Genomic DNA, 14891 nt, shown 5'->3' with positions numbered 1-14891 from the left:
GCCCCCATCTCATGAAGAAGAAGCCCACGGCAGAGCTTGGAGGGAACAAGTCGGAGGGACAGACCAGCTCCCCTCAGTCTCCACTAAGCTCCAGGCAATCCTTTTGCCTCGCAGGACTCGCTCTGCTCTCCCTGAGTGCAGCAGAAATGCTGAGGGTTTCTGACATCCAAGAACACTCCCCAGGTGAGATGGGGAGAGCTTTAAAAACATTTGCCCACATGCAGAGGCTGTTGCTGTCTGAGCTGCCCTGGGGTTATGGATGTACCCATAAGGTGCTTGGAAATGTGACCCAGGGCTCCCTTCTGGAGCATTAGTTGGTCACCAGGAAATCCCCAGGCATCTCAGCTGAGACATCTTCTGTCTCTCCATTTACTGCCAAGGGAAGCCTAGACAACTCGATTAGAGGTAGACATCTGCGTTGAGGTGTTTGGTGCTGGGTAAGGACAACCTTGTCCCTTTCTGCACCTAAAATAGAGTGACAATTCATGCACGCCAGAGGGAATGTGAAGGGAGTGTGTCTTGCTGATTTAGGGACTCCCTCCAGAAGTGCTGGTAACACAAATATGTTGGCCATGCAGAAAGAGAGCGTTTCCCTGAAGACGGTCACCCTTCTTGTCTGGAACGGTTGAGAGAGCTCAGCCCCTCAGAGTGTGACTGGCTGTGTGAAAGGGCGAGCAGTGGCAAGGCCAGTCCTGGGCAGGGAGTGTTTGAGGGCACTGAACTCCATGTGAGACACAAACATACTCTTTTTAATGTTATAGGCCTGATTACGACGGAACAATTCAGAAAATGTCAAAAAAAAAAAAAAGAAGCAACGAAGAAATTAAGGAAACAATTTAAAGGGAAGGCAAGGTTCTACTTCTGTGGTGGGTTGATGCTGGTTGGATGCCAGGTGCCCACCAAGCCGCTCTATCACTCCCCCTCCTCAGCTGGACAGGGGGAGGAAAATATGAGAATATGAGAAAACGCTCGTGGGTCGAGATAAGGACAGGGGGATCACCATCAATTCCTGTCATGGGCAAAACAGACTCAACTCGAGGAAATTAATTTCATTTATTGCCAATCAAAAGTCAGAGTAAGATAATGAGACATAAGAACAATCTTAAAAGGCTTTCCCTCCACACCCCTTCCTTCTTCCCAGGCTCAGCTTCCCTCGCGATTTTCTCTACCTCCTCCCCTGCGAGCGGTGCAGGGGGACAGGGAATGGGGGTTGTGGTCAGTTCATCACATGTTGTCTCTGCTGCTCCTTCATCCTCAGGGGGAGGACTCCTCACACTCTTCCCCTGCTCCAGCGTGGGGTCCCTCCCGTGGGAGACAGTTCTCCACGAACTGGTCACACAGCTCAGCTAACACTGGTGGTGTCCTCGCCTGGGCACTTGCCAGACCAGCCCAGACCTTTCCTGGCTCTTCCCATCTCCCCTGCCCTCTCCGCAGCCCAGCCCCACAAAGCAGCCCAGCCTGGGCTGGCCCCACGGCAGTGCCCGCCGCAGCCCACAGCCCCAGTCCCTCTGAAGGGAGCAGAGAAGGGTCAGCCTCCCCATCAGCCCCAGGGCTGGAGGCTCACCATGGCATGAGGAAATGGAGGTTAGGGAAACTGCAGGAAGCATGGTCTCTGGTCCAGGAGATGCCACAGACTGACCATGCCCCATCATTGCCAGTCCCCCTCCCCAGGCCAGCACAAGAGTCCTGGCCAGGGCACAGAGCAGCCTGCCCCAAGCGGATGCCTGCAGAAAGAGGTTTCTCTTTCTCATGGATTCCCCCCTGCAGGCACAGAAATGCTCCCTTGTTCTTTTCCCTGGCCATCCCTTTCCCCTGGCCAACTTGTCTTGGTTCCCACCCCGTGCTCTCCACAGGCCCCTGAGCTGGCAGTGCTGCTCTGAAGAGACCAGGTCCTGCTGTTGTCCACAGCCATGGCTCCAGGGAAGCAGCAGCCCCAACGTGAAGGTGGCAGAAAGGATCTGTCCACTGAGGCAGTGAGGGGCAGCCCTGAGGTCCACGAGTGCCTGCTCCTCCATGTGGCAGCTGGGCTCGTGGCTCCTTGACCCCTCCTGTATGCTGGGGCTGCACCCCCAGCTCCAGCGGAGTTGTACGAGATGGGAGCAGAGTCAAAGAATTTTCTGCTGGATTCTTTATTGTGTTTCCCTAGACAGGGAGCCTGGCTCCATGTCTATGTGAGGTCTTTTGCGTCAGAAAACACTTGCAGGGGAATAATAATATTATTATTTAAGCGGAAGTAACATAGGACGTAAAATAAACAAAGAGAAAAACAAGACACATATGATCAAAAGAGCATGCGAGCTTTTCCTGAGGATGATGGCCACCTTACTGATGGTGCAGTAGTCCGTGTTCAAACAGTTTCCGCAGGACCTCTTTGATGTCTGTGTTCCTCATGCTGTAGATGAGGGGGTTCACTGCTGGAGGCACCACTGAGTACAGCACTGCCACCACCAGATCCAGGGATGGGGAGGAGATGGAGGGGGGCTTCAGGTAGGCAAGCATGACAGTGCTGACTAACAGGGAGTCCACGGCCAGGTGAGGGAGGCACGTGGAAAAGGCTTTGTGGCGTCCCTGCTGTGAGGGGATCCTCAGCACAGCCCTGAAGATCTGCACATAGGACACCACAATGAAAACAAAACAAGCAAAAATAAAGAAGGTGCTAAATATGACAAGCCCAACTTCCCTGAGGTAGGCATCGGAGCAAGAACGTTTGAGTATCTGGGGGATTTCACAGAAGAACTGGTCCACAGCATTGCCTTGGCAGAGGGGGAGGGAAAATGTATTGGCAGTGTGCAAGAGAGCATGGAGAAACCCAGTGCCCCAGGCAGCTGCTGCCATGTGGACACAAGCTCTGCTGCCCAGGAGGGTCCCGTAGTGCAGGGGTTTGCAGATGGCAACGTAGCGGTCGTAGGCCATGATGGTGAGAAGAGAATACTCTGCACCAAACAAGAAGAATACAAAGAAGACCTGGGCAGCACATCCTGCGTAGGAGATGGCCCTGGTGTCCCAGAGGGAATTGGCCATGGCTTTGGGGACAGTGATGGAAATGGAGCCCAGGTCGAGGAGAGAGAGGTTGAGGAGGAAGAAGAACATGGGAGTGTGGAGGCGGTGGTCACAGGCTATGACTGTGATGATGAGGCCATTGCCCAGGAGGGCAGCCAGGTAGATGGCCAGGAAGAGCCAGAAATGCAAGAGCTGCAGCTCCCGTGTGTCTGCAAATGCCAGGAGAAGGAACTGGGTGATGGAGCTGCTGTTGGACATCTGCTGCCTCGGGGCATGGGGCACTGCCAAGGAGGAAAGGACAGCGACAAGTTAGGGGAGACTTCTCTGAGGATAATCAAAGCCAGTTCTCATGGAAACCCCTCTGCACACTGTCTCACTCCATTCAGGAAGACCTTTGGCAGCTCCCTGTCACAAGCTCTGGTTGGTGCTGGCTGAGGGTGCCTCAGGGAGCAGAAGGCTCTGCTGAGGGCTCTGCAGGAGTCAGTCCTGCCCTACGGCAATAGGTAAATAGGAACACGGGGTGATCGGAGATTAAATCCAATCCTGATATCAAAGAGGTTTTTGGCATTGTCACACCCAATTCACCTGACTGCAGAGCAGAGCTGTGGGGGTTTTGGTCTGTGCCTTCTGCTCTGGTTGCCCCAGCACAGCTGAGGAGTGGTTTGAATGCAGCAATGCCTGGCATTTCTGCTGCACTGCAAGGGAAACCTCGTGGGTGCTGAGATTGGGCACAGGGACTGTCCCTTAGTGCAGAGTGAGGACAGCCACTCTGTCCATCAGCCCTGCTCTCAGCTGCCCTGTGCTGGCAGCTCTTCCACCTGGAGGACTATTGCACTCGGATGTTCCCTCAAAAGAAAGAGGCCAGTGCTGGGAGCAGAGGAATCCCGTTTCCAAGTGCAGATCTCCAAACCCCTCACCCCATCTCATTGTACCTGAGGAGGATCTCAGCTCTGTCCTCCCAACCAGGGGCACAGAGGGCTCATTACAGCTGCCCACATGCAGCCACCCAGCAGGAATTTCTTTGGCCTTAGCACCGAGGTGTCTTCTCCATGGGGCTCCTGCAAAACACAGAGATGCCCTGGGAGAGCTGTGCTCTACAGGAGGAGCAGCCTGCAGCCCAGCAGGACCTCCCGAGGACAGAGTCAACTCTCCTGAATTTGTTACGTCCTGAAGGGAGGGTGAGATCCCTGCCAGCCACACACACTGCAGCACCCAGAGCCCCACAGGTGAACAGGGTGTGAGCTGGATGCTTTTCCTCCATGGCCATATGTGCATGGCAGCACACACAGCGTTGGTGTCTGAGCTGCACTTGAATCCTCACCGTCCCCACAGCAGTGAGTGTAACAGTAAGAAGAAGGGCGTCAGGGAGAAGAGGAGAACATGCCAAAGGAGCCCTGCCAAGGGAGGTAGGAGAGGGAGACAGTCTCGGACACATGAGTTTTAACTCTCTTTGGTGGTCAGGCTGCTTGGGAAGGTGTCGTGGTTTAACCCCAGCCAGCAACTAAGCACCACGCAGCCGCTTGCTCACTCCCCTCCAGTGGGATAGGGGAGAGAGTCAGAAGGGTAAAAGGGAGAAAACTCATGGGTTGAGATAAGAACAGTTTAATAATTGAAGTTAAAATAAATTAGAACAGTTAAATAGGCAAAGCAAAAAAAAAACCGTGCATGCAAACAAAGCAAAACAAGGAATTCATTCACTACTTCCCATCAGCAGGCAGGTGTTCAGCCATCTCCAGGAAAGCAGGGCTCCCTCACGCGTAACGGTTACTTGGGAAGACAAAACGCCATCATACCCAATGTCCCCCCTTCCTTCTTCCTCCAGCTTATATACTGAGCATGACGTCATATGGTATGGAATAGCCCTTGGGCCAGTCTGTGTCAGCACTCCCCCTGGCTGTGCCCCCTCCCAGCTTCTTGTGCACCCGGCAGAGCAGGGGAAGCTGAAAAGTCCTTGACCAGTGTGAGCGCCACTTAGCACCTATTTAGCAACAGCTTAGCCCTACTTAGCAAGAACCAAAGCATCAGTGTATCATCCACATTGTTCTCATCCTAAACCCAAAACACAGCCCCATACTGGCTACCAAGACGAAAATTAACTCTATCCCAGCTGAAACCAGGACAGGAGGCAACCCATGGCCAAGTCTCCATGCTATTAAGGGCAGGGGCTCTGCTCTGTGAGTGAGGAGATCAGGAGGTTGCTCCAGGGAAAGCATCTGCACTGCAGGGGATGGCAGGGAGATGCCTGAATCCCTATATCTCCTCCCTCTCCATGCTCACAGACCCCATCCCACCTGCTGTGTGCTCAGCTCTGCCCTGCGGGCACCTCCTGGCAGCAGGGCACTGCCCAGGGGCATCTCTGTGTGTGCAGGGCTAAGGAGCAGCTCAGACAAGTCCTAGCGAGAACTGGGGTCTCATTGCCTACTCCAGAGCAGAGAAATACCATTGCCCACCCAGCCTACCAAGAGTGGATAAACTCAAATCACAGATTTCTTCCCTTTCAGGCAATCCCCTACCTTGACATCCCTCTTCAAAATGACCCTCTGCAAATGTCCTTTGGGTGATGTAGAAGTCTGAGCAGCCCTGACCCACCCTGCACCCTCTGGACAGCAGAGGGATTCTGCCCTGCTTCCACCCACAGGTTTTCCCCACAGCTTTCAAGGGCGCTCCCTGGGCAGGCTGGGGGCTGACCTGATCAGACGGCAGAGTCCCTGCCCTGGTGCACAGCCCACTGGGGCCCAGTGACCCTGCTCTGAAGAACAGCCGTGGGCACCCACAGGTGCACACCGATCTTCAAAACCCCAGAAGGCGGCAGCTGTATTGCCTTTTCTTTCTGACAGTGCAGCAGGGAAGTCCTCCTCTGCAGCACGTCCTCCTCCTCTACATTAGAGAAACTGTGAAAGTTCTCATGAAAATCCCACAGGCTGTGGGATGTGCCAGCTTTTGGATATCCCTCCAGGAACACCAGCTACATTGTCCTGCAACCAGGGACTTACCATGTGGAGGGCTGTGAAGATCTCTCCCATGCAGTGAGCTCTCAGCATCCTCCCACTCCACACTGCCTTTACAGTCTCTCTGCCTCACCCCTCTCCTCTCAGCCCTTGCAGGCAGTGCCCTCAGCCCTGCTGTGCTTTGCAGAGGAGCTGCTCCTGGGCAGAGCTGTCTCTCTGCAGGGCTGCCCACTTGCCAGCAGCTCCCTCCATCCCAGGAGCCCAGCCCAGCTCAGCAGCAGAGGCCCAGCCCAAGGCACCACTTCCTCTGCCCCTCTGGGATCCCTCCATGTGTCCCTGGGGCTCCAGGGGAACCTGCTGTGAAACAGCCTGAAGGAATCACTGATGTTCCCTCCCTCAGCTGGGGGGAGAGACATTTAACCTCCAGCAGAGTCATTACTCCTATTAGAAAAAGATTTGGACATGAGAATCTCTTTTTTTGTCCCATCCTTAGACAGGACACCAGGAAGGTGACAGGGAAGGATCTAACTTCTGCAAGCTGGGAGGATGTGTTCTGTTGAGTGCATTGAAACATTTCATTCTGGGTGTTTAGACCTGGGGCTAGAAAGACACGCAGCTCTCTTTTGTTCTTGCCTTCTCTCTGCTCTGAAGAAAAGCCTTTGCACACACCGGGTCTTGGACACTTGGTACCAAGATTTCCTACAGCAAGTCAGAGCTTGGCCTGGTTCTTCTGAAGCTGCAGTGCTTCAGCCCAGATGTGCAGCAATGCCCTCAGCCAGGGGCACAGACAGGATGAGCGGGAGCCATTAATGTTGGAGACAGAGCTGTGACATTCCAAGGCATGGTGGCAGAGCTCAGGACAGCTGGTGTTCAAGGACAGCATCCACAAGCTCAGCAGGGGTCCAGATAAGAACTCAATCTGTGTGATCACTGTTGAATTTAGTAAGAGCAGGTGTGTATTTTTAATGACTTGAAGGATATGAGAGAGTACTTTTTCATATACATTTGTAGAAGACATCCCATTGAGGAGAGCAGGGCAGGGCTGCCGTCCCAAAGGACAGACACAGTCTAGAGGGATGGGCCAATAGGAACCTCATGATAGCCAATAAATATTCCACCAAAGCCCTGCTCCTGAAGTGGATGTAGACCCTGAAATGTCCTAGGACAGCGACTGGCTAGGCAGGTAGCAGCTCCACAGGAAAGAGTCTGCTCGTCCTTGGGTTCCATTAGGCAAAAGATGAGCCATCAGCAAAGATGGCCAACACCATCCTGGGCTGTGTGAGCAGGAGCACAGCCAGGGAAAGTGATTCTCTCCCTCTGCTCAGAACTTCCGACACTGCATCCAGAATACTTGCCCAGGTTTAGGTTCCCCACAATGCCAGAGAGATATTGGCAAGCTGGAGGGCCACAAAAGTTCAGTGGAGGGCCACAGAGATGGTCAAGGCTGGAGCACTGGTCCTGTTAGGAGAGGCTGAGGGAGCTGGGCTTGTTCACCCTGGAGAATGGAGGGCTTTGTGGGGAGGATGGAACAGACTTGCACTGCCTACGGTGAGGTTCCCAAGAAGACACCGTGGTGCGAGGCAGGAGCACAGGAGGCAATGAGCTGCAACACGAGAGGGTCAGGCTCAATATAGGGAGAAACTTTTGCAAGGTGAGGACAGCCAGACATGGGAAGCCATTTCCCAGAGAGTGTGCGCTGCCTCGATCCCTGGAAGTTTCTCAGACCCATCTGGGTAAAACCATGAGCAACCTGGTGTGACCCTGCTTTGAGCAGGATGTTTTCTACAGATATCTAACCAGGTACCTTCCAGTCTGAATGACACTCTCATTCCTCACCCTTCATGTCCTCAACACTACGGAAAGCCCTCAGGTTCCCTCTGACTGTGGAAATAATTCGCATCAGGTACAAGGCAGCAGCACACGCACCCCAAGCAGTCCTGATGCCATTCCTGGCCTCATCTTTAATTTACTGCTTCCCTTTTCCCCCTCTCAAATTCTTTACTGTTCTCATTCTCACACCTTCCAAAAAGGCCAGCCTGCCCTGGCTGGCTGGGATGGAGTGCATTGTCTTCATAGCAGCCCGGAGGGTTCCATGTTTCGGATTTGTGACCAAAACTCTTTTAGCTATTGCTGAACAGTTCTTAAACAACATAAAGGCCTTCTCTTGCTGTTTCTCACGCTGCCCTTCCAATGAGTGGGCTGGGGTTGGGCAAGAAGTTGTGAGGGGACGCAGCCAGGACGGCTGACCTCAAATGACCAAAGGGATATTCCATATCACAGGATATCACGCTCAGCAATAAAAGCCCAGGGAAAGGAGCAGCAATGGGGGACATCTGTGGTTATGACATTTGCCTTCCCAAGTCACCGTTACGTGTGATGAAGGCCTGGAAGGTTTCCTGGAAATGGCTGAACATTTCCCTGCCAATGGCCTGAATTCCTTTTTTGCTTTGCTTGTGAAGGCAGCTTTGCTTCACTTATGAAACTTTCTTAATTCCAACCCATGAGTTTTTCTCACTTTTACCTTTCCAATTCTCTTCCCCAGGCTGCTGTTGGGGGAGTGACCGAGTGACTGGGTGGCTGATTAGTTACTGGCTGGGGTCAATCCACCATGCTAGTTAATCCTTTCCACATTGGCCATGCTTGTCTTCTTTTAGATCCTCCTTTGGTGTTGCTGAGATGGTTGCTGTGCTACTTTCTACCTTGGGCAGCAAATCCATGAAACAGGTCACCCCTTACATTACCTTTACTCTCCTGCAATTGCTCACGGTGTTATCTTGTCAGAGTGTCGGGCATCTGCACACATACCATGACATCGGAGCCACTGCCTTGCAGTATTCCCAAAGAGAAGAGATTCAGCTGAAGCTGAGAGTCTCGACATCAGGCACTCATGGGAGCAGAATTCAGTCACTGGCAGCCAGGAATGTCACCTTTATTCATTTCTTCTCCTCCCAAGACCTGAGCAAGTGATGGGGAGAAAGGAAGAAAGGAGAGGGTTCATCACTGCCTTTGCAGTCCACACACAGCTGCATTTTGTCCTGCTATCAAAGGTTTAATCCAGGTTAATGTTGCTACCAAGCACGATTTTTTGAAAGTGTTCAGATACTGTGTGCTTCTCTTTTTAAGGAATAGGGAGTCTAGAAAGGCATCATCCAACATAAACAGCTGTCCTACAGACATGTGTGAAGAAGAGGTGAATTTTACTCATGAAGATTATTAACCAAGCAGTGCAAACCCTCAAATTAACATAAGGAGACTGAGGCACCGACATGCTGTTAGGGATGTCATAGATCCAAATTACACAGGATGAGTAAGGCCACCTAAATGAGGCATCTGGATGGATGGATGGTGCTGTAAATGAAGAAAATTAAACAGTACTGGAGAGCAATGAGGAATGTCAATGTTCTGAATCAAGAGCTTGCTGGAAAGAGCCAAAAGGCTGGGTCTGGGTGAAAGCTACCCCATGCTCTGGGGGTAAGGTATGCAGTTCGGACATCTTCCCTGGTGGCTGATTCTCTGCACCTGCACCATGCAGCATCCAGGTTTCTCAGCAGGGCTTTCCATTTCCACTTCTAGAAATACTGCAAGGAGATTGAACAAGCCGCTGAAGAAGTCTTTAAAATGTGATTAAAATCTCCAGGACTCTGAGGGTGTCAGTGGGCCCCCTGAGGGCCATCACAGCTGAAGCCATGAAGGGAAGCACGGCTGGAGGTACCCCTCCCTGGGGGCTGCCTTAAACTGGCAAGAGGTCAGCACTGGTTCCAGGTGACAAAGGCAATGTGCAGGTGGCTCTGCTGCCACGTCAGCCCTTGATGGGTTTCATCCAGAAGGATGGGCAAGCTCTGATCGCTGGCACCTGGGAAGGGAGATCCTTTTCCTCATGCATTGCTCAGGGCTCTTGATGGAGCAGTGTGATGTGGGGGTGTGTGATGATGAGTGCAGGACAACCCTAGGACTGCCTGGACTCTAGGGGGGGATGAGGAGGCACCAAGGCCATGGGGCTGTAAGGAAATGGTGTCCCCTCATGGCTCTTGGTGGCAGTGACAATATTCATAGCTCAGAGGAGAGAGGCCTTGGTTGTGTTGGGCAAGTCCCAGCCCCACTAAGGCCCTCAGTCATCCCCAGCACGGGCTCTCCCATGCTGCCCCATGCCTGCAGCAGTTCTCCTGCAGACTTTGGCCACCCCCCAGACTCCCCACCTTACTCTGAACCCAGGATCTCCCAGGCTTTACAAATGTCTTTTTGTGCTGCCTGCGTTTTGCTTCTAACACAAAGCTGTGGTTTTCTGGGGATTTGCCAAAGCTGTGAATCCCCAAGCAACACATCCAGCTGCTTTCAAAGCTAATGCTCCTCAGTCACCTAAGATATCCCAGCACTGTATTTACTTATCACAGAATCATAGAAAGAATCGTAGAATGGTTTGGGTTGGAAGGGATCGTTAAAGGTCATCTAATCCAACCCCCCCTGCAGTGAGCAGGGCCATCTTCAATTAGATCAGGTTGCTCAGAGCCCCGTCCAACCTGACCTTGAATGGTTCCAGGAATGGGACATCTACCACCTCTCTGGGCAACCTGTGCCAGTGTTTCACCACCCTCATTGTAAAAAAGTTCTTCCTTATATCTAGTCTCAATCTCCCCTCCCTTAGTTTGAAACCATTACCCCTTGTCCTATCACTACAGGCCCTACTAAAAAGTCTGTTCCCATCTTGCTTCTAAGCCCCCTTTAATTACCGAAAGGCACCAATAAGGCCTTCCCAGAGGCTTCTCTTCCCCAGGCTGAACAACCCCAACTCTCTCAGCCTTTCCTCACAGCAGAGGTGTTCCATCCCTCTGATCATATTTGTGGCGCTCCCTAGATTCACTCCAACAGCTCCATGTCTATCCTCTACTGAGCGCTCCAGAGAAAAATTAGAAAAAACCCCATATTTTTTTTCACTAATTTTCTAGGAGAAAACATTGCTTGGCGGGTATTATGAATGTGCATAAATATATGATGGGAAGGAATGAAGACAAGGGAGCCAAACTCTTCTCAGTAGTTCCCACTGACAAGACAAAGGGTGATGGAAACAGATAAAAACACATGACATTCCATCCGAACACAAGAAAACACTTTTTCACGGTGAGGGTGGTCAAACACTGGAACAGGTTGCCCAGAGAGGCTGAGGAGCCTCCATCCATGGAGGTATTCCAGACCCTCCTAGACAAGGTCCTCAGCAACCTGCTCTAGCTGACCGTGTCTCAGCTGGGGAGTTGCACTTGATGAACTGCAGAGGTCCCTTCCAATCTCAACAACTCTGTCATTCTGTGAGTGTGAAAGAGAAAAGTAAGATGGAAAGAAATGAACAACACATAGCCTTGACGGCAAACACAGTGGGATCCTGTGGAGAGGACCCACGCTGGAGCAAGGGAGAAGTGTGAGGAGGAAGGAGTGGCAGAGATGTTCTGTGCTGACCGTAAGCCCCATTCACCATCCCCCCAGCTCCTCTTGGGGTTGGGGTGGGTAGAAGAATTGGTAGCAATGGAGTAATTTGAGCCTGGGAAGAAGGAGTGGGGTGGGGAAGTGGTCTTGAATATCTTTCCTATCCTTTATATGAATCTCTTTTAATTGGCAATAAATTCAATTGATCTTCCCCAAGTCAACTCTTCTTTGCCCATGACAGTAATGAGTAAGTGATCTCCCTGTCTTTATCTTGACGCATGAGCTAGTCCACCTTATCTTCTGCCTTTGTCCTTTTGAGCTGGGGGTGTGAGTGAGCAGCTGGGTGGGTGTCTGGCTGCTGGCCAAGGCTAACCCACTACAGGACCACCACAGCAGGACTGCTGTGTCCAGCCTGGGGCTCGACAGCACAAGGAAGATCCTGACAGATTGAAGCAAGTCCTGCAGAGGACGGAAGGATGGTTGGGGCCTGGATCACATAATGGAGAAGGAGAGGCTGAGAGAGCTGGGTTTATCAGAAATCCCTCAGAGCCAAACACCAGAGCAAGGACGCAGGCCAGCTGGGGAGATCTCAGTCAATGGAGATTTTCAGAATTGGTTGAGACAAGCACCTGATTGAGCTGGAGGTGTCTGAGAAGAGGCTTGGCTGAGAGTCCAGCTGTGGGGTTTGGTGTGTAATGAGTGTCAGGAGGAAACTCTTTTCCTTTTGATTACTACTGGCAGTGGAGTTGGGTATCACTAAGCCCCACAGGAGGATGGGGGTGACCATGCAGCAAAGGTCCCTCCTCAGGGCTGGGGTGTATGACCAGAGATGGAAATGGCTGGTGGGTGGGACTGGTCTGGGACAATTTTCCTGGGGCAGCTTCCCCAGGGCATCCTGGAAACATGGCACAGACCAGGCCCCTCTCTTCTGCACCTTTGATGCCTTGCTTTCTTCACCATGACACCTGGCTCTGCACTGGGAGTGCTGGCTGCCCCTACCCTGCACACTCACACACCTTAGCTCTGCACTGGTGTTTTTCTCTGCCGGGCTCTTTCCAGCCCAGCCCAGCCCCTCCCCACCTCTCCCCACCTCCCCTGCCCTCTCCCCAGCCCAGCCCAGCCCAGCAGAGCAGCCCAGCCTGGGCTGGCTCCATGGCACTGCCCAGCGCAGGCTGCTGCAGAGCTCTGGGCACTCACCCCACAGCCCCAGCCCCTCTGAAGGGCACAGCAGCTGCTGGGGGGCAGACAGCGGGGTTCAGGCTCCCCATCAGCCCCATGGCTGGTGCTGGCCACAAGGGCCTGAGGAAACAGAGGCTAGGCACTCTCTGGCTCTCCTGAATTCATCTTGTAGGTGATCCCCAACCCTGACTGAATTTGCCCCCTCCTCTGCTGCCACCAGCCCCACTCCCCAGGACAGCACCAGAGTCCTGGCCCTGGGGATCCTCAGGCAGCTCCTGCAGCTCCTGCAGCTCTCCCCTCTTCCTTCCCTGTGCCTGCCGAGTCCCCTCTGACTCCCATGGCACTGCAGAGTCCTTCTTCGTGGATATGTCAGTTTAGTGCTTTACTTTTGAACAGACTTCACCTTTGAGGGTGTTCCATCTTCTGCATTTCCATTCATTCCAATCCCACGTCAGTTATGTGGTGAGGCCCCATCCTCTCCTGTCCCCTCCAAATTCATTTCCAGAGAGTCTGGTACGTGCCATCAGTCCTCTCATACATGAAGCAAACTGAGGAAACAACGGGGAGCTCATGGACCGTCTCCACTGCCATTGGACACCAAGAAGAGAGCCTTTAAAACCAGAACACTGGGTCCAGTGGAACGCAACATTACCATGAGCTTATTCCCAAAACCACTGAGAACAAAAGCAGAACAGAAACTTTAAAAGACCAATTCCTTGGACATTTTCTTGGAAGGAACTTTGGAAGAAGAGCCCAGCCTTCAGGCACTGCACCCAGGAGGTGCCCTTTTATTGAAGAGCTACAATTTGATGGGCCACATCTGACACAGTGTTGTGCAAGGGTCAGACACAACAGGATCAAACTTCCACAGGAGTATAAAACCAGAAAACTATCCCTAAGTAGAATTATCACAGGATAAAAAAAGGAAACTTGTGGCTTAAGATAAACTTGGGGAAACATGCAGAGGAGGGGAGGCAGGTTATTGTCAGTGAAACGGCATCCATTGGATCAGTTTCCATAAGGCATCCCTGAGCTCCTTGTTCCTCATGCTGTAGATTAGGGGGTTCACTGCTGGAGGCACCACTGAGTACAGCACTGCCACCACCAGATCCAGAGATGGAGAGGAGATGGAGGGGGGCTTCAGGTAGGCAAACACTAGAGTGCTGAAAAACAGGGAGACCACGGCCAGGTGAGGGAGGCACGTGGAAAAGGCTTTGTGGCGTCCCTGCTGTGAGGGGATTCTCAGCACAGACCTGAAGATCTGCACGTAGGACACCACAATGAAAACAAAACACCCAAAGTCCACAAAGACACTAACCCCAATAAGCCCAATCTCCCTGAGGTAGGAGTGTGAGCAGGAGAGCTTGAGGATCGGGGGGATTTCACAGAAGTGATCTACAGCATTGCCTCTGCAGAGGGGTAGTGAAAATGTATTCACAGTGTGAAGGAGAGAATAGAAGAATCCACTGCCCCAGGCAGCTGCTGCCATGTGGACACAAGCTCTGCTGCCCAGGAGGGTCCCATAGTGCAGGGGTTTGCAGATGGCAATGTAGCGGTCATAGGCCATGACAGTGAGAAGATACAACTCAGCTGCAATAAAAAAGAGAAACAGAAAGACTTGTGCAGTGCAACCATAGTACGGAATGGCCCTGTTGTTCCAGAGGGAATTGGCCATGGTTTTGGGGACAGTGGTGGAGATGGAGCCCAGGTCGAGGAGAGAGAGGTTGAGGAGGAAGAAGTACATGGGGGTGTGGAGGCGGTGGTCACAGGCTATGACTGTGATGATGAGGCCATTGCCCAGGAGGGCAGCCAGGTAGATGGCCAGGAAGAGCCAGAAATGCAAGAGCTGCAGCTCCCGCGTGTCTGTGAATGCCAGGAGGAGGAACTGGGTGATGGAGCTGCTGTTGGACATCTGCTGCCTCGGGGCATGGGGCACTGCCAAGGAGGAAAGGACAGCGACAAGTTAGGGGAGACTTCTCTGAGGATAATCAAAGCCAGTTCTCATGGAAACCCCTCTGCACACTGTCTCTCTCTCCATTCAGGAAGACCTTTGGCAGCTCCCTGTCACAAGCTCTGGTTGGTGCTGGCTGAGGGTGCCCCAGGGAGCAGAAGGCTCTGCTGGGGGCTCTGCAGGAGTCAGTCCTGCCCTACGGCAATAGGTAAATAGGAACACGGGGTGATCTCAGATTAAATCCAATCCTGATATCAAAGAGCTTTTTGGCATTGTCACTCCCAATTCACCTGACTGCAGAGCAGAGCTGTGGGGAGTCTGGGTTGTGCCTTCTGCTCTGGTTGCCCCAGCACAGCTGAGGAGTGGTTTGAATGCAGCAATGCCTGGCATTTCTGCTG

The 14891-nt window shown here is 52.6% G+C and overlaps 2 protein-coding genes across 2 annotated transcripts; both read right to left on the bottom strand.

The window, feature by feature from the left end:
• Positions 1 to 2322: 2322 nt before the first annotated feature.
• On the bottom strand, positions 2323 to 3258 carry LOC309603425 (olfactory receptor 14J1-like; the record flags this gene model as incomplete). The annotated part of the gene is made up of 1 exon (XM_082338280.1): positions 2323 to 3258. One exon carries the CDS (start codon positions 3256 to 3258, stop codon positions 2323 to 2325), a length of 936 nt encoding a protein of 311 aa, XP_082194406.1.
• Positions 3259 to 13527: 10269 nt separating this feature from the next.
• On the bottom strand, positions 13528 to 14454 carry LOC309603424 (olfactory receptor 14A16-like; the record flags this gene model as incomplete). The annotated part of the gene is made up of 1 exon (XM_082338279.1): positions 13528 to 14454. One exon carries the CDS (start codon positions 14452 to 14454, stop codon positions 13528 to 13530), a length of 927 nt encoding a protein of 308 aa, XP_082194405.1.
• Positions 14455 to 14891: the final 437 nt, after the last annotated feature.

The sequence above is a fragment of the Platalea leucorodia genome (assembly GCF_965183815.1).
Source record: "Platalea leucorodia genome assembly, contig: HAP1_HAP1_SCAFFOLD_77, whole genome shotgun sequence".
Taxonomy (NCBI): domain Eukaryota; kingdom Metazoa; phylum Chordata; class Aves; order Pelecaniformes; family Threskiornithidae; genus Platalea; species Platalea leucorodia.
Note: the sequence above shows the minus strand (reverse complement) of the source record. Positions and strands in the feature narration are given on the sequence as shown.